This window comes from Salvia miltiorrhiza, chromosome 3 (genome assembly GCF_028751815.1).
Source record: "Salvia miltiorrhiza cultivar Shanhuang (shh) chromosome 3, IMPLAD_Smil_shh, whole genome shotgun sequence".
Lineage (NCBI taxonomy): Eukaryota > Viridiplantae > Streptophyta > Magnoliopsida > Lamiales > Lamiaceae > Salvia > Salvia miltiorrhiza.
Window position 1 is genome coordinate 56,872,554 of NC_080389.1, and position 24,939 is coordinate 56,897,492.

Consider the following 24,939-nt stretch of genomic DNA (forward strand, 5'->3'; position numbering starts at 1 on the left):
TCAAAAAACTTAAAAATATATTACTCCCTCCATCCCAATAGTAGTGTCTCACTTTACTTTTTGGACCGTCTTAATAGTAATGTCTCATTCCCTTTTTGACAATATAATCTCTCTTTATACTTAATATTTAAATAATTTTTATCAATCTACTTTATCTACTTTTTATACACTCTTTAATCTATGTGTCCAAAGTAATGGAACACTACTACTAAATAAAATAAAGTATGATAAAATTAGATATTATCCCTACTAAAAAATAGCATAATAATTAATAGATTCTTGTACCCATTTAAAAGGGGTTTGGGTTAAATTTGGGAAGAGGACAACAATTATAGACGTTTATAGAGTAGAAAAGAACAACGATGCTTAGAAGATAAGGACAATAACAACATTATTTGTTGTTATTATTATTATTATTATTATTATTATTATTATTATTATTATTATTATTATTATTATTATTATTATTTTTGAGAGGATACATTTACATTATTTGTTATTTACTTTCAATAAAACATAACTGTCAATATTTTCTACAAATAATATATGGTGGTTGTGTCTCAATCTCGAATTGAAAGTCAGTTACTAGAATTATCTACCAATATTTATTGAACGAGGCTGAAATTTTAATTTTGTGCACTTAGAAAAACGCGTAAACAAATAGTAGTCACTCGATTTCTAAACTTTGAAATATGAAAGAAAAAAAAATGCATAAAAATTATTATGTTCGTAAAATTCTAGCATACGAAAGTCTAAAAATAAAATATTGAAGAAAAAGGAAAATATGGGTAAGAATAAGAGTGAGATTTTATATTTATTTCCATTTAGGGAGGCACATCGATGATGATGATGATGAGGCGGCACACACCTTAGTTTTCACTACTTCTCCAAAGCTCGAAAATGGCTGTGCCGAGTCTGTACGGATCTCGCTGAGTCAACTCGCCGGTAGCTGTGTCTATTCAGGTGATCGGAGGTGAAATTTCCGGCAACAATATGATGAACATCAAAGGATTGAGCGCGGTGGAGAGTGAGTATACACTGAAGCATCACAGGCACCAGATTAAGGATAATCAATGCAGTTCGTTCCTCATCAAGCATATTAAAGCGCCCGTACATCTTGTAATATTACACTTGTATTTTCTCTTTTTATTTGTTTGATTGCTATGCTGACTACAATTTGATTTATGTTTGGGGTTCTTTTCCTGTTGGTGATCTTGTCCTGTTGGTGAGCTCTGATTGGTCGGGGGAGGATGTTATGGTACTTCAACTGGTTGTGATGGGATTCTTGATTTGAAATTTGGATTCAGTTTCCGTTTAATCTGTTTACTTTCAGATTGACTGGATTCTTTAATGATAGATTCATGAAGAGAAAAAGATAAAAATACTGTGCTTCTCTTCTCATTTCAATGTTGTTAATTTTATGTTTTTCTTGCGAATACTTATTGTCATTACTTAGTTTTTTATCTGAATTGATTACATTGAGGGTGGAAAATTCTGTTGATCATCTGTATGAGAGAATTTTGGTTATATTTTTTCTGATAATAATAATAATAGTAAGTGTAATGAACATTCTTTTTCTAGCGGAACTTTCTGATTTATAAGAAGAAATAACTTTTGATTAGTTCCAAGGTTTCATGTTTCTGGAGGATGTGGTTTCTTGCTACTTTTTTTCTTTGTGCAAGAGATTTTTATTGTCTGTTTGAAAGAAAGGAGGGAAAATACCAAATGAATGGATATTTAAGATATTTAATCCATTTGAAATTGAAGCAAGGTGCATAACAGGAAGGTTGATTTATATTAAATGTTTTTGTATATTATATGGAAGTCAAGTGATGGATTTATAAAAAAGCATCGTTTATAGCTTCATCTGTTTATACTCATGGTAATTGATATTGTTGCTTTCTGCTAGGTTTGGTCTCTGGTCAGGAGGTTTGATCAACCACAGAAGTACAAACCTTTTGTTAGCCGTTGCATTGTGCAGGGAAATCTTGAAATTGGCAGTCTGAGGGAAGTTGATGTCAAGTCGGGTCTCCCTGCTACAACCAGCACCGAGAGATTGGAGCTTCTTGATGATAATGAACACATACTTAGCGTAAGGATCGTTGGTGGAGACCACAGACTCAGAGTATGATCAAAGTTCCCTTCCTCTATTTTTAGTTTTCTGGGTCTCCTAATTTGTTTCTTAGTTTTTCGTGCATTGTTGTTAGGAATTAAACCATTACCAACATTGGTCCCCTACTTTTTATGTTGTTTTTTTTTTTTTTTTTATCTCCTATTTATAGTAAGTTTAGGTATGGATGCGATGGTTGGCCACTTCCATTTAGTTTTGATATTGTGTCTCTTGATAAAGTTATGGCCTTTCTTTGATAAATTTGTGGATGCATGAATTTCTTAAGAGTGCTAATGTCGAGTTGGGGTTCATGAATCTTGCCTACTATGCCTTGAAATTCATATCACCTTTTAAAAGTTAGATTTACAATGAAATTTCTTGGTTGGGTTGTAATTAAAAGGTAAAAACTCATGATCCATCTGAGAGTCATTCCAGCAGGAATTTTTTGGTAATAAGATAAGGTGGAATACAAATCTCTAACTATTACAAAGGATTGTAATGTATGAACAGTGCATGTTACCATTAGTGACTAATCAGTCATCGTGAATTCATTGTTATGTGAATGTTATATGACCCCTGAACTTCACTATCTTTTATAGGTTGAATTTTCAAGGAAACATCTTTATTTGTAGGCATTACATCAAGATTAATTTATGTGAATGTTTCTTAAGGTTATGCTCTAATTATGCCATACTATGATTCCATCCTTGGAACATGATAGAGTAGAGAGGCTAGAACAAAACTGAGAAGGATAAAACTGTAGAACTTGCTATTCCTACTTAGGTGCATTTGAGACTACAAGAATTTTAACAGCGTCTCCGAGCTACATGTTATTTGTGTATGTGTGTGTGTGTGGCCACGCTTGCGTGGTGGATGGGGGTGGGGGGTTGGAGGGGTTACAGTCACACTCCATGCCTCACAGTCTTTAGACACACATTTACTTCATCGCATGCTTGTTTAGGTATCTTGTCACAGTCAGGGTGAAATTGACTCATTAGATCTTGCCTGATTGCTCTGCTTCTTTCTTTGTGCATTAATCTAACTGCGTATAAAAATTTCTATACCTTTCTTGCAGAACTACTCTTCCATGGTGTCTGTTCATCCTGAGGTCATTGACGGGAGACCTGGGACAGTGGTGATTGAATCGTTTGTGGTGGATGTGCCAGAAGGGAACACAAAAGACGAAACATGCTACTTTGTCGAAGCACTGATCAGGTGTAATCTGAAATCACTGGCTGATGTTTCGGAGAGGCTGGCTGTGCAAGACAGGACTGAACCCATCAACCGTGCGTAAAACCGTATGCTGACACGTTGCTTAGATGCTATTTTCACCAAGGATGGAGCTTTTCTCAAGGCTTTGGAGGCAGAATAGCCATTTCTTCTGAGTTCGACCTACTTTACTACTGCCTTCTACATTTTGTCTTGTACTCGTGTTGTTTGTTATTTGTAACTTGTTCTCGAAGTCATTTTTGGGGTCGTGCGTCTTCTTGCTCATGAACAACAGTTTATAAACAGATGGAATGTTGGAACCGAGCCCAAAAATGAGGGTTCTGCACTAGCGGAAACCTGTGCTCCTTTACTGATGTAAATGTGGAGATGATACAGATGATGTAATGGCTGTATTTTTCATGTTATATTGCAGCTATTGAAGCTTGGGAGGTGAATCCATCACAAAGCTCACGCCGAAGATGTATATTGCTTGTGTGAGTTATGGTCTCGTTAGGTTGGAATGTTGACAACAAAACTCGATAGATTTTGGAAAATGACAATTTAGTGATTTACTAAACCCACGAATTATATGGATGTATGCAGTTGTATAAAAATATATGGAATCCTCTATTCCACTTTTGGTGTTTTCACTTCATGTCCCATTTTTTGTTTTTTTTAGCTTTTAATAATTTCTTAATCAATTTTAATTTCTTGTGTTTTAGTATTATTTTAATATTATTAATTAGGTTCATATTTCAATTAGGGTTTATAATTATTTTTTATATTTATATTGTAATTTCTTTAATTAAATAACTGGTTTTAGGATTAATTAATCTACAAATAGGGCTTATTTATATTTTAAAATTTTAGTGTTAGTGATAAATATTAACTAGAATTAATACATAGTATAATATTTTTTAGTTTTATAAAATATTAAAATTAATGGTGGAATGAATGCCAAATATTATGGGACAAACACCCATCCAATTTAAAAGTCAACTGTGCAGGAATAACTGAACTTGGAGTACATAATAATTAGGGCAAATGGTTTTTAATACCCACTTTTATAATACATCTATCAAATCTACCCACCTATATAAAACATCTATGAAAAATACCCACTTCATAGTGAAATACCATTTCTACCCTTATACTTAATTTCTCTTTATCTCCCATCTTTTGCCTAATTAAGCTTGACCGGTATATCGGCTGGAAACTTTCCTCGTGCCCGATAGGTTACTCTGTAATCTGGGTCTGGACTGTGAGACAACGCCACGTACTGTTAAGCAAAAAATGATAAAAATTGGTAATTGTTCAAATTGATCCCCGCGCTTCTCAAAATGGTATCAGAGCAGGTTTTTATAGAGGAATTATATTATTTTTAATTTATTTTATGATTAACCCATGTGGGATGAGACTCCACTGAAAATTATGGATCCGGACGAGTGTCCGAGATGTGTACCATACAGGAACACTCTCCAAAATTTGGAGAGCGAAATTACCCGTCTACTCGACGGACTCAACTGGAACAATCGAGCCCTCGTTACCAACGTACGACGAGGAGAAGATGTCGAGATTATTCGTGATATTATCACGAGTATCCAATTCTACCATGAGAACCTCATGGGACTCGCCGCCACCAGATCGGCGATTGAACGAACCAGAGACGAGGCCCATCAGTCACACGATTGATGGAACCAAAAAACAAGGCGGGAGTAGCTTATCCAAGCTACCACAAGATCGAGCCAGATTCTTCCGAGAATGTCAACCTACGGGAGATTCAAAAAACGGTGGAGTATTACGGCAACAAGCTGTATGAGCTACCGATGGAGATGAGCAAAATATCACTCAAACAAGAGGAAATCCTAACCCTCTTGCGTGATATCCAGAAGAGAGTGGAGGAGATCGAACGGCGAAAACCATGTTCCGGAAAAACTCGGAAAAAATGGTCCAATGACCCGACGTATCCATTACCACTCGATGCAGCACCCAAGGAGCTGACACCAGAGGACATAATTCGAATCATGAAAGGCAAATGAATAGCCTTGATCGAATCGGATTAGAAGATCTACAGGAGTTAGCAGAATCTTTTGCTAACCTCAACATGGTGGATTTAAAGATGAACCAAGGGGATGAGATGCCCAACCTTGAAGTGCCCAAACCTGAGCACCAAGAAGAAAGTTCATCAAAAAGGGGAGGGGCTTCAGATGATGCAAGCCATTACCAACGAACCAGAAGACGCAGGCCACAGATGCGGGATACTCCTGTAGGAAAGGCCATACTTGAACCAATCCATCCATACGGATTGATTCTCAACCTCGATGAAGCCAGTTTCAAAGATTGGGAAGGACTCATCGATGAATGGGCTTCAGCAATGAAGATTGTGATTGCCACGATAGAATATGACAAAGAAGAATTTGTCAAAATCTTCGAGGCAAGTTTTGCGGGCATGGCAAAACAATTCTGGGATAGAGCCGACACCAAAGGAAAGAATGAATTGTTCAGCCACACATCGGCTGCTGAAATTCTTACGTTGGCTACCAAGCAGATTAAAATCCATTTTCTCGGAATGGGTTTCTTCGAAGGATCTGCAGAGGAAAAGCAAAAGAAATATCATCAGGCACTCTACAATCTAAGATTGGTTGTGCTAGAGCCGAAAGCTCTCGATGAATTTCTACGCCTATACACCCTATATGTCCATATGGGGGTTGTTGATGATCGAACTGCCAAGGACCTCTTTTTCACAAAGTTTCCAAGTCCATGGAGGGAGATGCTCACCAACGAGTACGTTTCACCTGGAGAATATCCACTTGATAGTGCATCAAGAAGGATGTCATATGTTCACAAGAAGCTGTCCGAATGGTGCCAGAAGGCGGCGGACCAGAGGAATCTCAAGAGATTGAGGAAACTCAACAAGAGATCTCCATTATTGATGTGCGACAACATTGATCTTCCAACAGAGATCGGTGCTGAGTTGCTGTATCAAAAGAGGAGCCGAAAGAAACATAGGTACCAACCCTATGAAAGAAAGTCCAGAAGGAGTTCTTGGAAGCCGAGAACTATGTGGACCAGACAGAAGGCGCGCTCCTACAAGTCAGGCCAACGGAGCGGACCATCAAGAAACCGATTCTCAAATCAAAAGAGAATCCCGGCGAGAAAAACTTTCAGGCGTACTCAGGCCAAAGCAAATGAAAGTTTTAAGGATTGCAACTGCTGGTCGTGCGGAGCAAAGGGGCATATTTCAACCAATTGCCCAGACAACGAGAAAAGGAAGATAAGAAGATTCGAATCCACACCGGATATCGAAGATGCTATCTACCACCAGAAATTGATACCCGTGTATCAATTCGAAGATATATCCTCTGATGAGAGTATATATGAGCAAGAAGAGGTCTTTAGTTCTGAGGATTCGGAGATGACCGATGGATCAACCGGAGACGAGTCAGACTAAAGAGGAGCACGAGGTCCACCACACCCAGAAGGAGGATCAGAATGGATTTACTAGCCATTTTCTGATTCCACAAGAAGAAGTGGTGAAGAAGCTCGTGAGAAAGCTTAAGAAGGAAACCGAAGAGGTTCAAACCTACCAAGGGTTTTCTAATGGAAGATTGAATCGAGTTTTATATAGCTTGATTCCAACCAAGAGGAAGCATCATGTCTATTTTGGCGTCACAAGCCAAGAAATGGCGCTTCCAATTGAGATCACAAGTAACCAGGTGGAAATCCAGCTGGTTCCGGCCGAAGAAATTAAGCAGGATCTCAAGAAAATGAAGCCAGAAGTCGCATGTACGATGAAATGGATTCATATTGGAGCAATTCAATTGGTAATCAAATCTTCCCTTTCCCCAGGGACAGATCAACCAATTGACGTCGCACTTTGCGACAAAAGGATCAGAGATGCTAAAGAAGCAGTTCTTGGAGCTTTTTCAGGCAATCTCTATGCCAAGAAGATTATAACCGAGTTCTATCCACAAATCGCTTATAATCTGCAAGATTCATCCTTCAGCCGAGCCCTGACTCTATATCAGGACTACAAGAAGAAGGAGTATTTGACAGATGGAAATAGGCCATACTCATTGACTTATCAAGTCTCGTATGCCCTATCAAATTCCCATCACACGGAGTTATTTCTGGGAAAAGAATATATTGAAATTCCAGAAATATTCAAGGAGGTTGCCAAGGCAGTCAATCCAAGCCGTGTGGAGATTCCTCAGATCAGAGAAATCGACATCGACATTGGAGACAAACCGGTGCTTAGCCATACTCAGAGTCTCAGACTAGGAGCACCAAGGCTATCATTCCAAGGAAATAGGCTAACTTCAGGGCCTATTACAAGAAGTTTCTCTCAATCATACGAGAGAGGGGCGATTCAGGAAACACCAGTTCCGGACATGAGAGTCAAGCTCAAATGTCCCGAAGGATGGAGACAAGTTTCCACAAGATTTGATACAACAAGCAGGGAAAACAAGTTTCCTTGTAGCTCGTTGTATTATTTGGCGAATCCAGGAGACAACCGATACATCGGAACTCTTGAGGTTGGAGGTTTTGAAATCCAAACCGAAGGCCAAGCCGGACAGGAAGCAGATGTCCTGATCTTAGGACGAGATTTCCTTGACAAATATAAACCATGGTCATGGAAATCAGGAGGAATGGAGATCACCATTGGACGCCAAAGAGTAATGATCCAATGACTAGCCCATTCTCGATATACATCTCTGTAGGGATGATATATGAGAAATACAAAGCAGAATATTTTGCTGCTTATGTGGATTCAGGAGCAGGAATCTGTACAGCAAAACGAGGAGCCTTTCCAACAGAAGTTGAAGAAGAACTACCTCGAATTGCAGGAAGGGATTTCTCCAAAAAGATTTTACTTCTATCAAAGGGAGTAAAACAAACGGAAATATTGATCGGCGGAGCAGGACAGACACCTTGGTACAAGGTCAAGACTCCACCAATTTATTTCCATGATACCGGAGCAGATATATTATTCGGAAATAATTTTCTGCAAAGCTTCAAGAGGTACATACAGGACAATGAAGCCAGGAGGCTAGTGTTCACAACCAATTGTGACCACAAAATCATTGTGCAAAGGCTCAATGGAGCCTTTCATCGATCAATGCCAATCAGATTCCGCAGCAAGCGTGGTGATGATGGCAGACTCCGAAGACCACAAATGAAGGATCAAAGGAGATTCGGAGAAGTTTTGCTCAAATGCAGAACTGAGGGATTCCCAAATCTCTCTGAGGAAGAAACTCAAATCCTCAAAGTATCCCTGATATCACACAAAGATATCAAGGAAGAAGAACATGTGTCCATTGCCGACGTCAAAAGAAGGATTCAGAGGTGTTACCATGAGAATCCTTTGGCATGGTGGGACAAGAACCAGCTCAGAGCAACCTTGAAAGTTAAAACTGGAAAGGAGCATGAGTTCGTAAGGTTCAGACCTATCCTGATGAACCCTCGAGATCAACAGGATATGATGAGTATAATCAAGGAACACCTTGATTTAAAGCTGATCGAAGAAGGAAGATCACCCTACAGCAGTCCGGGATTTCTGGTGAGAAATCATGGGGAGATCAAGCGAGGAAAACCAAGACTGGTCATTAATTACAAAGGAATTAATGATATTCTTGAGTTTGACGGATATTTCATCCCGAGCAGAGAACACCTTATCAACTGCATCAGAAGTGCAAGGGTATTCTCAAAGTTCGATTGCAAATCAGGTTTCTACCAGATTCGCATGGAGGAAGGAAGTAAGAAGTTCACAGCCTTCTCAACTCCTCAAGGACATTATGTTTGGAATGTCATGCCAATGGGGCTAGCCAACGCGCCTCAGATATTCCAAAGGAAGATGGATAATCTCTTCAAAGATTATTCTTCGTTTATGTTTGTTTATATTGATGACATTCTCATTGCATCAAAGAACATTCATGAACATGTCAGGCATCTGGAGATCTTTGCGGATGTTTGTCAACAAGAAGGACTTGTGCTGTCTGAAAAGAAGGCAGTCATAGCCACCCAGAAGATGGAGTTTCTGGGGATTGAGATCGATGAATCTGTAATCATTCTACAAGATCATATTGTGGAGAAGGTCCAGAATTTTCCGGAGGATCTCAAGGAGAAGAAGCAGCTCCAAAGTTTTCTCGGAGTTGTCAATTTTGCAGGGATGTTTATCAAAAACCTTGCAGAACACAGAAAGATCTTCAGTCCACTACTGAAGAAAGATGTTCCATTCATATGGAAGGAGGAACATCGAGAGGGTATGAAGAAGTTGAAAGAGATTTGCAAAAATCTCCCGAAACTTTCGATACCACAAGACGAGGATGATTTGGTCCTCTACACCGACGCGAGTGATTCATGGTGGGCAGCAGTACTCACAAAGATCACCCCTTTTGGAGAAGAACCTTGCAGATATTGTAGCGGTCTTTTCTCCAACGACGAGGCTGTGCGATGGCACATAAACGAGAAAGAGTTTTTTGCAGTCAGGAAGGCGTTCAAAAAATGGCCGCTATTCTTACTTGCTAAAAAATTTGTTTTGAAAGTAGATAACACCAACGTTAAAGCTTTCTTAACTAAAAAGATCGAATCTAAACCTGAAAAGGCTAGATTAATTAGATGGCAAGCAGAATGCCAATATTATGATTATGATATTGTCGTTTTGAAATCTGATCAGAATGTTCTTGCAGATTTCCTTACAAGGGATGGAGCTCCCTGAAGTGGAGGCCATCGAGACAATACAGGGGCAGCTCTTTGAAAGTCTAGAGCTGCTACAACAAGAGTGGCACAAGTGTGTGCTACATACCAAACAAGCAGGAAAGATACAAGCGGCTGACGAAGCCAAAGTATCTAGCCAAATCGATGTCTGTTTCATGAAGATGTTCAATCTGCAGGAAGCAACCAACAAGCCGCTCTTGCGCGCTGTCCGTGAAAATCGGACTAAAGCAATGCTTTCCGTACAGGGCGGATTACCTGTAGCAGGGGATTCAAGTACCCCTAGCACAAGTCCTGAGACAACGGTTTCACAGCCAGACTCTCGAGAAAAAGATGTTGTTAAGGGGTCACACCCTGAATCAACATGTCAACCCTCCACCTTTGGGGTAAAAGAGGGAGAGATCAATCTTAGGCCCATGACAGGCCAAGTTAAGGTTGATACTGACTTTATTGAAATTTCTCCTTCTTGGCAGATGTACCAGGACAGGTGGGAGAAACTTCTCACAAGGAAGGGCATTAATCCGGGAAATTGCCGGGTTGATGTTGCCGGAAAATATCCAAGGGTTTGGACAACTCCAGGAGCCAATCCAAACGATGTTAAGGAACGGTATGAGTTTGGGGCTTTGGCCTCAGTTTATACCACTGCCCCAGCCTTCACCGAAATCAAGGGTCTACCAAAATGGATCCAGAAAACGGTGTTCGACACATGGGAGAACAACGAGTCCCTCAAAAGGGGAGATGTTCTGGAATTGTACTGTTTCAGTGCAGCACCAGAGCCAGTCGGAAAAGGAATCCGTGAAGCTTTCCACTTCATTAAGCTTCGGAGACCTGATACGGGAGCCCTTAACAGGATCAAAGTTCCCGACTTCCAGGCCGCAATCGTCTCAACATTCACGGAGGAACAAATCTCCACTAGACGAGCATGGGGTCTATGGGTCTGTCTTACAGAGATGGACAAAATGAAGTCGAGATTCAAGTTCTATCAAAGCTCGGATCTGGGAACGTTCCTAGTTAATACCATGACAGGAACAACAACTCCTTTTGCCGAAGAATCCTTCGAGAAGAAACGGCAAATGATTTGGAAGAACAGGATTGCGGGGAGCCAGGAGACTCGTCGCAAGTTTTGCAATATGGCTCATCTAGGCCATTGGAACGAGAAAGTCTGCGATCAATGCTCATCGCAGAAGGAGCCAGATTTCGGCAAAGGATTCTTTCCAAAGCCGGATAAAAGGAGGTTCCGGTCTGATGAACATGATAAGCATCAGACTCCAAAGGGAAGGACACCTCGGGCACCAAAAAAGGAAGGTGGCCGACAAAGCTAAGTGAATCATGTGATTCACAGCAAGGATCGCACCCACAAAAGAAACGACAAAAGTGGGTGGAAGAACAGGAGGACCACTCACCAAAAGCTCCAGGACAAAAGTGAGTGGAGAGAAAAGCAGCCGGCCCCTACCAGCATTATCACAAGAAGATAAAGCAGGGGTCCAGCACCATGTGATGCCACTAACAAGTGTCAGCAATCAAGGCCGACAAAAGAAGGTGGATGTCATATTCAAGCAAGCTGGCCACGAGGATGGAATCCAAGGCCAACAACCAAGCAATTATAGAGGGGATCAAACCTCTATATAGACCCAAGTGCTGGAGAGAAGAAGATAATCCGAAAATTACAACATTTTCACACACCACTTCCTCTCTCTAGAAATTATCTTTGTATTTTTTAAATTCTTGTTTTAAAGTTTTTCGTATTTAGTTTTAGTTTTCTTTTATTTTATGTACACAAGGATTAGCTACTATGAGTAGCTAAAACAAGTTAGTCTCCTCCCTTGGGGAGTTTTATGAAATAAAATTAATTATTATATAATTCCTCTATAAACACTTAGTTTTTGTCCAACTATTCCGGTTTAGTAAAAATATTTTCTTTTCATTTTTCAACAAAAATATTTGGCGTCGAGACACAGTGAAGGAGGGAAACTGATTCCTGAAGGTGACCATTCGGCGAAAGCCGGAACACAGTGAAGGAAGAAGGTTGCAACCATCACTTGCGAGTAGGTGGTTGGACGAAGGCCGTGGAGGCAAGAAGTCCGCAAAACGCGATAAAAGCTCCGGAAGGTGACCAGTCGACAAAAGGTATACTGTTGATTTATGATTTGAATTATTTCGAAGTTGTACGGAAGCATGTTGGGCCTGATTATGTATTAATTGAATTATGATAATTTGAACATGAAATGGTTTAATGATGGATTTGTTGAGAATTTGTTGAGGGGTAGTTTTGGCATGAATAATGAGTTGGATATGGTTGATAGGGGTTTTGTGAAAGTGGATATTTTTGATAGATAAGTTATGAAGGTGGGTATTTTAAATTTTGACCCTAATAATTAATGCGACCAAATTTGGAAGAGTCCGCCACAATGAACTCTAATTTGGAGACGAAGAAATGATTTTCTTAGGGGCAATTAAAGCTCATCTTAATTGGTTTTAGAGTCCACTGCAAAAGGAATTTAAATTCGAACTTACCGATGCAATAACCAAAACATGAAGTGACTATATACACCACTTATAATCTGGCAATGTACTACGTGGAGAATCTGAAAAATGAGAAATGACTTCATTTTTAATGGAGTTGATCCGGTTATCAATAAAATTGTGGAAGATGTGGAGATTAATTCTTAGAAATGGCTACGTGCACATTTTCCTCGCACATTTTATTACTCCGTTAATGACTGGTGCTTACATTCAAGAGATTGTATTTCTCCTAAGTCGTAACTTTTGTTTTTCAGCTTTGGACTTGTACTATTTGAGGGTTGAGTACCCATTGTACTATTTATTTATATAATTTATCTTGACTTTTCAAAAAAAAAAATACACCACTTATAAATATCTCATTTACTCTTACTTTTTATTTTTACACTATTTTCAATACTAATTAAAATATCTTTTCACCATTTTCAATACATTCAACAACTTTTTTTTCACTCTCAATATACTTAACAACTTTTTTCTTAAAACTTATGTTATTCTCTTCTAAAAAATTCTTTCGAAAAGAGTATATCAAATGAGACGAGTCACTGATTTCAACAAACTGTGTATGCATATTAAATGTTAATTGTGCGGCGTAACTATCTTCGTAAAAGATAAAAATTTGGTTGATTTACAGTATAAATTAGAGTTCCGCTGACATTCATGTCAAATGTCACAAAAACCGTTGTATCTTATTAGGTAATGATCCTTCAATCTTGTTTATTAATGCACCACATAACTAGTATCGCAAAAATTTAAAAAGGAGACTTTCTAACTTCGCATAACGTTGCCAAATGCTCCAAACATAAACTCTTAAATTTGAAAACTTTATTAAAAATTACTCATCAACCTTTTCAATAGTTCAACGAAACCGACGGAAATAGGAAGTCTAAGAATGCGACACTTTATTCAAATGTGCAACGATAAGATTTACAAGTAGTAATAATTCAATTTGAACTTGGGACAATATGTTGTAAAACAAGCAAACTCAACAACTGGAAAGCCATTGTTGTAGACAGGCATCATAGTTTCATACCAAATTAACATCAAACAATTTACACCATCCCTATGGAAATTCAAGTTGCAAAATCTCACACCAAATGATGAAACAACTCAAACGAACTTATTGAATGCATAACGCCACATACACAATAAGACCCCAGTAACACGTGAAGAGGATAGCTGATACCAAGCAACAAATCCGCTGCAACCAAATCCAACAATCCATACTAAATAGAATATGTAATATGATATCCCCAATCTATCATCAGTCATAATGTTTAGCGAGGCAAACACCATCATCTACCTGTTTAATATGTGAGTAATGAGGCATAAGACCAACTACAACACATTGACTTGAAAGAAGGTTGATCAACCCCGAAGAGCTTCTACTTCCCTCCTTACGAAAGATGGCAATGCAAAGGCAGCTCTATGAATCTGTCAGTCATACGCAAACCATAGTTGAGTGCCCTTGTGAGTATATATTGCAATCAGCACTATGAAATTTGGGATAGAGACGATCTCTTAAATTCAGAATGGCTGGTGATGGGCAATATCAAATTTATATATTCAAAAGCTAAGAATCCTGAGAGTTAATTATACAGTCTACAGAAGATAAATAGCCTGAGAAAAGCACACATAGGTTGACGAATCAAACAAATAGAACAATAGTAAACTTAGCAGTTGAGTTTGAAGAAGTCTGGCTAAATTACAGAATGCAGTAGCTAGTGATGCTTTCTATATTAGTTTAGTGCAGCATGCTTCAACACCAGAGATCTATGAACGAACAGCATTGTTAAATCCAAATAACAATAGCAGAGCACCAATAAAAGTCATTCTACAAAAAATATTTATAGAATAGACCAGAAGATACCTCAGAGTTGTAAAATTTAATTTCCCTTCTGTAGTCAAGTGCACCATCCAATTTCTCAATGGGGTTGATAGGGTGTACAAAATCAACAGGTGGTCCCTCAGTTGAGCATAACAGAAATCCTATAACACCACTGCAGACCAGATGGAGAAACTATTAGACCACCAAATTACAGATTGCAAGTAAATAAAAATGCACCAGAATCTTGATTTATAAACACAGTAAAACGAAACAATTTTGGTGCACATACTCGATTAATTTTTAGGATAACCCTGTACAGACTTAATGGGACTTCGCAAGAGAAGTTGCAGGTTAATTAGTATTTAAATGCAGTTTGGGAACTTGTAGTTAGTTGTATGATAGATTGGAAAGTTTTTACCTCGGATATGTAGGGACATTAGCCCACGCATAACGGACAGAACCTTTAAAAATGTCTCGACATATTGATAACATATCCTGAATCAGATGTGTGTGAAGCCACATACTTTCTGCCATATTACAAAGAACACCACCAGGCCTCAATGCTCTGGCAATGGTCTCAAAGAAGGGTCTCTCCACGAGCTCCTGAGCAGGACCTGAGCAGTCAAAAACCATAAACGATAAGCTACTTGTAGGATGCCTCGAGTGGTACTATGTCAAGTCAAGCATAATGAGGGGGGACGGGAAAATGATATAAGGTCCACTCATACAACACCAACAGTTAATTACCATTCCTCATTAACAGTTAATTACCTTATCCATTCCCAAGTCAAAACATTAACAGGAAAGCACAAATATCCATTCCTCATTAACAGTTAATTACCTTATCTAATGAATTAAAACCGCCCTTTCTTGGCAATGCTCATTATGCATGCATGTTGTAGGTTAAGAATATACAAGTAAAAAAATCAATAAAATAAACAATTATTCATGCCGGTTCAATTCACCAATAGTACACGTACCCACGGGGTCTGATGAATCAACAATAATTGCATCATATTTCCCTTCAGGTGTATGCTTTAGAAATTCAATAGCTGTCACAATAAAAATTTAACAAAGTTAAGAATTATTAACCATACAAATGGAGTAATAAATAAAGGCAAATGGAGTTGGGCTACAACTATCCACAGCAGTTATTAGTGCAAGGGAACATTTGAGTTTGAACTCAAGGTAAACAGACTGGTACATGTATCCAAAAACCGAGATATCAATTTTCAGACTTCAAGCTGCTTGTGAAGGAAGTTAAACTTATCAAGAATGAGAAACTCACTAACTCAATTAACAACTTGCAGATTCAAATTTGTAAATAAAATTCAAATTGAATATCGGAAAGTCAAACAGAAAAAGAAATAAACAAAATTTAACAACATGTCCAGGTCGTAGTTTCTAAATGTATTTTAAACTCAACCTACACTTGAAAAGGTACAGCATATGAAGATGTGATGTAGAACTTAGAATCATACCATCACCAACATGAAGGTGCACGCGAGGATCCTCAAAACCAATAGCTAACTCTGGAAAAAAATTCTTGCTTACCTGTGAATTGAAAAACAATCAGCAATGTGGAGCATCACATATACAAAGCAAAGTTATGTAACAAGAATGATTGCTCACATCTATGACCATTTGATCGATTTCACAAATATCAATCAACTTCACAGAGCTGTGACGGGCAATTTCCCTAAGGACACCACCATCACCCCCGCCTACCACCAAAACCTGCATTCGCAAATGGGAAATATAAAAAACCTATGCAGAAAGGGAGGCTGGGAGGGTACCAACCTCCTGCATAATAAGCAGGCAACGTCATTATTCATTTAAATAGAAATAATCATCTTCCAGAAATACATGCAGTGAAAACCATTTCTATTGAAATCTTATGTGCTAAAGAGCACACAATCTTTAAACAAGAAAGGTGAGAATCTGAATCAACACATTGATTTTGAATTCCAACGTAATGCCCGTTGGTTATATTTTAGAGCATAACAATGGACAAAGAAGGAACTGTGTATTTACCAGAAAAACAGGGTATTTGAAAGGAAAAAAAAAGAAGAAAAAAAAAGGAAGAAGTACGCCACGGAACAAAGTTCAGTTAAACCCATTTGTTTGCTTGATTTCTAGAGAATACAGCAATAGAATGCAGAAGAAACACTCGTGTCGGAGTTAGGATTTTATAAAGAAAAAATCAACACTCAGCTTGGTTACAGAGTAAGACGAACCATCATAAAACAAAATCTAAAGCATCAGCTGTTAAAGGGAGAACCAAGTGATGCAATTGGATATGTTCCCCAAGATAGATGCTTGAACAGACAAAGTATCCAGAAATTACATTTTTTGGTGATTCGATTGAACAAAGAGGGAGATGGGTTATCATTTCCTGGTAAACACATTCATCTTTCTCAGTCAACTGAACAATGCCATCTAGCACAAGTACCCTTCCATATGCTGAAGACTGCAAAGAAATGACGAAGTACAGACTATGTGAGTGAATAATAAGTTTGCAACAGATACAAACAGAATACGGTAAAACAAATTCAGAGATGCAGAACCTGGAAAACCAGAACCTCCTGATACTTCGACTTGTCCTTGAACAAAATCTTTTCAACTTTCAGGGAATGCGACTCTCCTACAACCATGTGTGTATCTATTAATTACGAAACTGTATTCAAGTTGGGAAGCTATCTAATAACTAAGGCTGCCAAATCACTTCCCCACAAGTGAAAAAAAATTTAAGATTCAAACATCAAAAGAAGTAGAGTTTTTTTCCACACAATGATATGTGAATTGGTTTTGTCAAATTTAAAAATAATTAACAAAGGATTATTATGGCGTTTGAATCAGAAAAAGGGAATTATACCTGGCCACATTGGATTGTTAAAATAGACTTCATTCAAAGATTCATCTGCAATGAATAAATATCACAAGAGAACTAAGTCATTAGCCCATTTGGAACACAGAACAAAAGCTTGAAATGGTAGGATTGACAAAAGAGGACAAGGTTGCCCCATGAAACACAGAATAAACATGTTGCAATACCAGAGGATGGCCTTTCGGAGAACCATCCAGAAACAACCGTTGAGTGGCACTTGGCATCTAGCTCGGGCGCAGATGCCCTTGCTTTCAAGCAACAAGAGGGGATACGGATTGCCTTGCTAGAACCATTGTCACTACTCTCCCTCCCATCTGTAGCCCTCTGGCATTCCGAACCTCTTTCTGCGCCGCCTTCCATACTTTATCCTTTTCTCCTGTGGATCCAGTCTCTGAATTACAAATAAGGTAAACCGAGTTACACTTAAAAAAAAAAAAAAAAAAAAAAAAAAAAAAAAAAACATATTATGTGCAGATAAACCTTAGAAGCCATAAGTGAAAACAAGGGAGATTGGATCACAAAAGGAGAAAAGGCTTCAAATCAAAAAAGCAAATTCCCATAACAGCACATACGTAAAAGGTAGCATAATTGCAATTACACAAAAGAAAGAACAGAAAATACATATCTATATGACCAACTAACACTAACAAACAGGTATGTCAACTAGAAATTACAAAGGCAAAACATAAATGACAATATCCTCTAGCCAAATTAACAAAATAAATACAGCTTTAACAATCTTGAACACTAAAAGCTAAGAAAAAATGAGTCCAACAGAATGCATAAATAATATGTTCACCAGCAGAACGTGAGAACAAGTTCAATCTAAGAGAAGGGTCCGAGCAAACTTAATTGTCATTTAGCAGGATTGAAAATATATCAATAAAGAACACAAAGATTCTTTGAAGGAATTTAGCTGAAAGATATGGAAAGAACAAAAAAGAATGAGTAGGATAGAAAATTAGTAAAATATTACACCAAAATAACAGCAGAATCAGTACGCTATAATTTTAAATAGAAACAGCAATTAAATATTTTTCTTCCAAGTACAAAAAATAATCGCAATCATCGTCTAATAATAACAAATACGCGGCTTCTACGCCGCCCAAAAGTACGTGTCAATTAATGGAAATTTGTTCACGGGATGGTAAATATCTTTCACCGATTAGTGATCTTAGAAATCAATTTTCCTAGTTAAAATGATTATAGGTTTAAGGTCTCCCAGAATGTGAAGAAAATTAAAAGCTTCCAATCCAACAATCACCTCACTGCGGTAAAAAGTTGTGTGTCACGGATTATAAAGCATACACAAACGAATTATAAGAGATAGTAAAGTGCAACGCAATTCATTTTCTTCAACGAAATCAACAAACCCCAAATCCTAATCCCTCCATCAAAACTCAGAAGCGCACTAGGGTTCTCGAGAACCCGGGAGATGTGGATTGGGATATAATGATCGCCACAACCACCGTTAATGTGCTTTCAGATAGAGAAAATAGAACGAAATCGCATCCATACCTGTTGCGGATGTGGAATCCCCGAAAAATTTGTAGGGGGGAAACCAAACGAGAAAATGGCAGCAAAAAACAGGTGAATAAACTCTTGAAGCGTAGAAGAAACTATTGATGGCAGAAATTGCGACTGAAATCTTCCATGTTTTTCTTCTAGAGCTTCAGTCGTCGCTGGAAAAATTAGAGTGTAACATAAACGTTTATGTATTGAGTATTTCTTCCCACCAAAAAGGGGATTGTTCAATTATTCAGAATTTGTTGCGAAAAAGAAAAATGAAAAAGGATACCACGTGACGGGAATTCGATGGAGATACAAAAGCTTCACAAACCTTTTACCACCGACTTTATGGAGTTGTAGTATTAGGAATTCCTACACTTTTAAAAATACATGATATATTGATAAAAAGAAAAATGTACATGATATAAAAATGCATAACTTAAAAAAATTAAATAAATATGAATATAGACATACTGACAAACTCAACACATACGGCCTAATCGTATTATATTTATGTATAGTTGCTTGACTCAGAAATGAAATATTATAAATTTGTTGATATTTTTTTAAAAAAAGCCTATTATAAAATTCGAACTTCAAATCATACATTTATTCCAATTTACAACAAATCCTTACGATATAAATGGCGAGGATGATTGATACTGTACATGATATATATTTAGTGTTCGTTTGGTTCAAATAGAAAAATAAAAAGCGAAAATCAAATAAAAGAGTGAGATAGTAATAAAAACTATTACTTTTATTAAGTATTTGGTTTAATAAATGAAAAGGAAACACAAAGTAAAATAATGGAAAGAGAATGGAATCAAATAAAAAATGAAATGGTAACAATAACTATTACATTGAATGCTTGGTTTAACAATGAAAATGAATCACTAATAATAAATTATCTTTCTTTTGTTTTCCTTTATTTTGAGGGGTAACAAGAATCAAATAAAAGAATGCAATGGTAACAATAACTATTACATTGAGTCTTTTGTTTAACAATGAAAATGAATCACTAGTATTAGATTTCATTTCTTTTGTTTCCCTTCTATTTTAAGGGGTAACAAATTGGATGATTGTGTTACTCTCAAGTAAAAGTAATAGTTAACTCATTATTCAAACCAAACAACAACTAATGAATTCAATTAATTGAATTCATTTTCAACTTCTAAAAATATCCAATCAAACATGAGTCGAAGGTTTAAGAAATAAACTATAAACATCTATATATATATATATATATATAGGGGGCCGCTCCAATGAGACCCCCTAATTTTAGTGAGATCTAGGGCACGTTCTGGTGCGTTTATTTTATCAATCCTATGGCTGATATTGTATCTGGAGGGTGATTTTTTTTCGCAGGGTTCGAATCTTGGAGGGAGCATAATATTTTAAATTTTGTTATTCATCAGTATATACTGCATTGTTCATCAGTATATACGGCCATGTTCATCAGTATATATGTCTTATTCATTACGAATTTTTTAAATTTTATTTTTCATCAGTATATACATCTTGTTCATTAGATACACGTTTTGTTCATTAGTATTATATGTCTTATTCATTGTCCTAGTGTTTCACGAAAAATATGGGGTCTCACTGGAGCGCGCCCCTATATATATATATATATATATATATATATATATATATAGAAAAATAAATTCTATCCTACGTGGCATCATATAATAACTTCATTCTAATTTTCCTCAATTCTCATTCATTCTTTTTTTTTTTGTTCTTCGAAATTTTAATCAATTTTTATATCTAAAAATCATTATATTAATATTCCACATTTCAAGGAAAATTTATTTATATCCATACATGAAAAATAGAAAATATGTGTAGGCTTGATTAGTACGTAGCTTATAGGTTTGTAGTTTTACGTTTGTATTTTATTTTATTATAATATAATATTAGTTGAAGTTTATTATTTTATACTCACAAATTAACATGTATATATATATATACACATACTACGTTTATATATAGATGTATTTACTTAAATAACTATCTATTTATATATATAGTTTTTATTTACTAATTTAAACGACTAAATATCTATGTATTGTGTGCATATCTATTCATTTATATATATTTGTGTGTGTGTATGTATCTATTATAATTCTAGACAGGAAATAGTTCATTCAAATTATTGAAAACCCTTCATAATAAGTATAAAGATGAGAAAGTTGAGAATCATGATAAATGAAATTAATCTTATTACTTAACTAAAAAAATGCATTTTTCGTATTTAATTCAGTCTAAGTCCAAATAAATCTCAAATTCTTTCAAATTTCATCAAATATTCTAAAAATAATCTAATACTTATTCAGTGAATTGAAAAAATTGGGGTGTTATAGTTTATGAGAAAATAATGACGGTTGTTGATAGTGGCGAGAATTTTTTTTCTTTTTATATGGATACTCCTTCCGTTCCAGCTTTTAGTATTCGTTTGAAAATGACATGAGTTTTAATAAAGTGCTTGAGTGTGTTGTGAGTAGAATAAGTGCCACACCTTTACGAGAGTGTTAAAGTGATTAAAATGTAGTAATGATCTCACCTACTTTTACTGAAAATAGAAATAGATACTAAAATGTGGGACAAACTAAAATGAAAAAATGATACAAAAGGTTGGGACGAATGGAGTACAATGGTACAAGAAAGACATATATTCCGAAAAGTCTTATGATCAGCCATACGTGAGGGGAGGGGGGGGTGATATAGTACTCCCAGTAGCCTAGAGTGGTTTAGCTTCGCTACCGTTGCCTAGAGACATGAATGCACACTCTAGATTCGGTATACCATTGGAGTGTCACGAAAACTCCACATGCAACAAGATCAATCCAGATAACGATTTAACTGGACTCTTCGAGAAGACAAAACTTATTATTTGGAATGAGACAATAATTAATGATGCACAGATACTTCTTTGAAGCACTAGATAGAAGCCTCAAAGATGTTTATGAGATATTCTTTTGTTGGATTGGTGGTTGTTTTAGGAGGCGATTTCCGACATATACTCCTAATGATTCCAAAAGAAAGTCGGCATGATATCGTGCATGCTTCCATTAGTTCATCTCAACTTTAGAATACATGTCAAGTTTTCAAGTTAACTAAGAACATGAGATTACATGTATTTTACTCTTAACCTAAATATAAAATATATAATTAATAAATTATATTAACACACATTATTTATTCATATTATTTTCATCCCAATTAACTTAATACTATTTTAGTATTAAGCAGGGATCAAGTGTTATTTTTTTATCTATGAATTGAAATTACAAAAGTACAATATCCAAGAAAATAGCAGGATGGATTCGATATGGTTAACTACAAAAGTTAAATATTTGTAGAATTAATAATATTGTATTTAATGTTATGTTTAAATAAAAGTAATTGTTTAATTATTTGATAAATGTATATTTTGGATTAAAAAATATATATTACATATAATTATTTTTTCATAAAAAATAAGGCAAATACCAAATTTTTTTTAGAATGGATACTTAAAAGTAGGTGATGATACTGTCGGTGAAAGTCTTGGTGATGGAGGATCTACTGTAACATTATCAGGAAATATTCTTTACGAGATGCAACAAATCATATTGTACGTAGCTATAGTGGAAAACACATATGTACTCTGACGTAATGAATAATGCATCTGATCCAGAGTTATCTTGGCCCCCACCAGTTAGATGGTTGATACGTTTAATGATTGTCATGTCTCTAACACCTAACAACCTAGATGAAGAAGTACTTCGGTTGAATATCTCAACATGATCAAGTGTCAAGGATTAATGACTCATAAAATTAAATTGAAAGAGATATGCGACTTACCCAAAACACCTATTGAATTGACTCGCAATCGCATGAGATCATCCTAGTGTAGTAAGTTAACTCAAATCGTCTCTCAAGGAAGGCTAAACAGGGCGACTAATCATGCTACTCACATAAAGCGATAAATCCTAACATTCTAATCAATAATTTGGATATGACGTTACTCTCTCTCATATTTGGGTTGCACTAGATGCTCAACACTCTGTGCTTGAAGCCCGATGCTCGACACCTGACGCTTGAGTGTTGAGTAATAATTCAAATTGAACTATTGCTCGACAATCAGTGCTTGATAGCCGAATGTTAGACTCTCGATCGAGCATGTGAACGTCGAGCATCAAGTCGAGTATCTAAAGGTCGAGCATTCATTTTTATTCAAGTATGGTGGTGATTGATTTGCTACTTGTTATATGTGTGTACTAGTGGTGGTAGATTTGAGAAGCACAACGATTGGCGATGGCGCAGTAGTCGTCGGTCGACGATGGCATGCAGTAGTTGTCAGATGCCGGTGGGCGGTGGTGGGGATCTTCTTATTTTATTGATTTTTATAATTTTAATAAAATAAATGGTATATAAGGGTAAAAATATCTTAAATGAATATTTTTTATAAGAGGTGGGTATTTTTTTATGTTTTGTCACTTTTGTCTTAAATGAAATATAATTTATATGTTTTGTAAAAGGTGGATATTTTGTAAGCTTCATTTGTAACAGGGGGCTGAAAATAATTTCAGCCTGAATAGCTCGTAACCGAATAGCCCAACAATCTTATAGGGCTGACCCAAAAATATTTCAAGCCCTATAGGGCTAACCCGAAATAATATGTTGGCCTGATTATATGAATTTTTTCTCATTATTTAGTTTTCAAACTTCATTACTAGCTTTACTTGTGAAAGTTAATATAATAAGATTTTTTTTTCAAAAGATTTATGAAATATATTTTTATTTGATATTTGAAAATTATACTCATGTTTCATTATTATGTGTATTTAGATTAATACTTAAAATAAAACGCTTAAATGTAAAAAATTAGAAAATCATAATCATTTTAAGAAAAATGTGCATATCCTTATCAGCGAATGACACGAGCACAGCAGGTACAAAAACAAATGATGTGACCATTCATATTAGTTATTATGTAAGTAGATGTTGAAATGTCACTTATTTATTTGTGTAGTTATTTGTTACAAATATAAATTATAAAGAAAAATGTTTATATTTTTTATATAGATTTTCGAGTCTGACTGTTCGATGAATTAGCTCGAAATATGAAAATTTAGGGTTAGGACCGAGTCTAAAACAAGTTCAATCTGAGCAGTTATTAATCTGATACTGATAGGGCTAACTGTAAGTTCAATGTGTTGGCCCGGTTACCAAAAATAAAATAAAAAATTGAAACACTCAAACTTCCTGAAATTAATGCTTTAACGGAATCAAACACAAATCGAAATGTTCGGTTTGGTGCCATCAAAAAGCATATAATTTTGGAACTTATAAACATGATACCAAGTCATGTAACTATTTATTTTTTCAAGTTTTCATATGGAGTGAGTGTGCATGGTTGTTCATATAAAGGTTATTGGACATGTTGCTTAGTGCTATTGTTGAAAATGTAGCACGTACATATGAATTTGAACTTTTCGTAAAAAGGGGAAAAAAGTAAGAATAAAAAGATGTGGAAATGAATTAATGGAGTTTAAAAGTGACTATGGTGTTTGAAGAAGATTTGGAAATGATTCTCAATTATTAATTTACTAATAAAATTTAAGACTCATGTCTTAATTAACTTTGCCACTTAAACCGAGATCTTACCGGCTAGCCCTTCTAATATATACTTGATTGAGATTTGAGGTTATGTGCTTTAGATTTGTTATTGTTGGGCATGTGAAAAGTTTTATATTTTCTTCAATTTTGTCAGCTTAAGATATCATTATTTATACTACCTTACTCATATTCAATTACAATCAGATGTAAGTTCAATGATTTTTTTTTTGTTCACACTCATATATTCATACGAGTGACTCAAACTTTCGATCTACTGATTAAAAGATTAAAAGAGAACTTCTTAAATTAAAATGTATTTTGCATCATGTAAGTCCATACTTAAACATTCAATCATGTGGTAAAAGTCTTCTATGTTTGGACTTTAGATTCCATATATATTTAAAATCACAAATTAACATCCTATTAGTATTTCTGGGCGAATTATTAGAGGATCAATAATGATTCCTCATTTCTCCCATTGGTGACTCGAACTCCTGATATATTGGTTGGAGAAGAAGCGTCTTACCAACTGAGTTAGGATTCGTTGTCAATTAT

General features: G+C 36.1%; 2 protein-coding genes across 5 annotated transcripts; one reads left to right on the plus strand and one right to left on the minus strand.

Moving 5' to 3' along the window:
• The first annotated feature begins 573 nt into the window (after positions 1–573).
• Positions 574–3,969, plus strand: LOC131014630 (abscisic acid receptor PYL8-like). Its single transcript, XM_057942659.1, has 3 exons — positions 574–1,119; positions 1,910–2,125; positions 3,186–3,969. Exons 1-3 carry the CDS (start codon positions 994–996, stop codon positions 3,402–3,404), a joined length of 561 nt encoding a protein of 186 aa, XP_057798642.1. The 5' UTR covers positions 574–993; the 3' UTR covers positions 3,405–3,969.
• A 9,577-nt stretch (positions 3,970–13,546) lies between these two features.
• LOC131014631 (spermine synthase) lies at positions 13,547–19,261 on the minus strand. Of its 4 annotated transcripts, none has more exons than XM_057942663.1 (12): positions 19,109–19,261; positions 18,787–18,950; positions 17,436–17,659; positions 17,257–17,301; positions 16,949–17,025; positions 16,729–16,851; positions 16,014–16,118; positions 15,863–15,935; positions 15,362–15,433; positions 14,800–14,995; positions 14,424–14,553; positions 13,547–13,987 (listed from the first exon to the last, which is right to left on the minus strand). In XM_057942663.1, the coding sequence occupies exons 3-12, from the start codon at positions 17,626–17,628 to the stop codon at positions 13,922–13,924; spliced, it is 1,080 nt and encodes a 359-aa protein (XP_057798646.1). In that variant the 5' UTR covers positions 17,629–17,659; positions 18,787–18,950; positions 19,109–19,261; the 3' UTR covers positions 13,547–13,921. The 4 variants fall into 4 exon arrangements, with proteins under 4 accessions (XP_057798646.1, XP_057798645.1, XP_057798644.1 ...); XM_057942662.1 differs by having other exon boundaries at positions 19,067–19,261; XM_057942661.1 differs by having other exon boundaries at positions 18,787–19,261.
• Between the last annotated feature and the right edge of the window lie 5,678 nt (positions 19,262–24,939).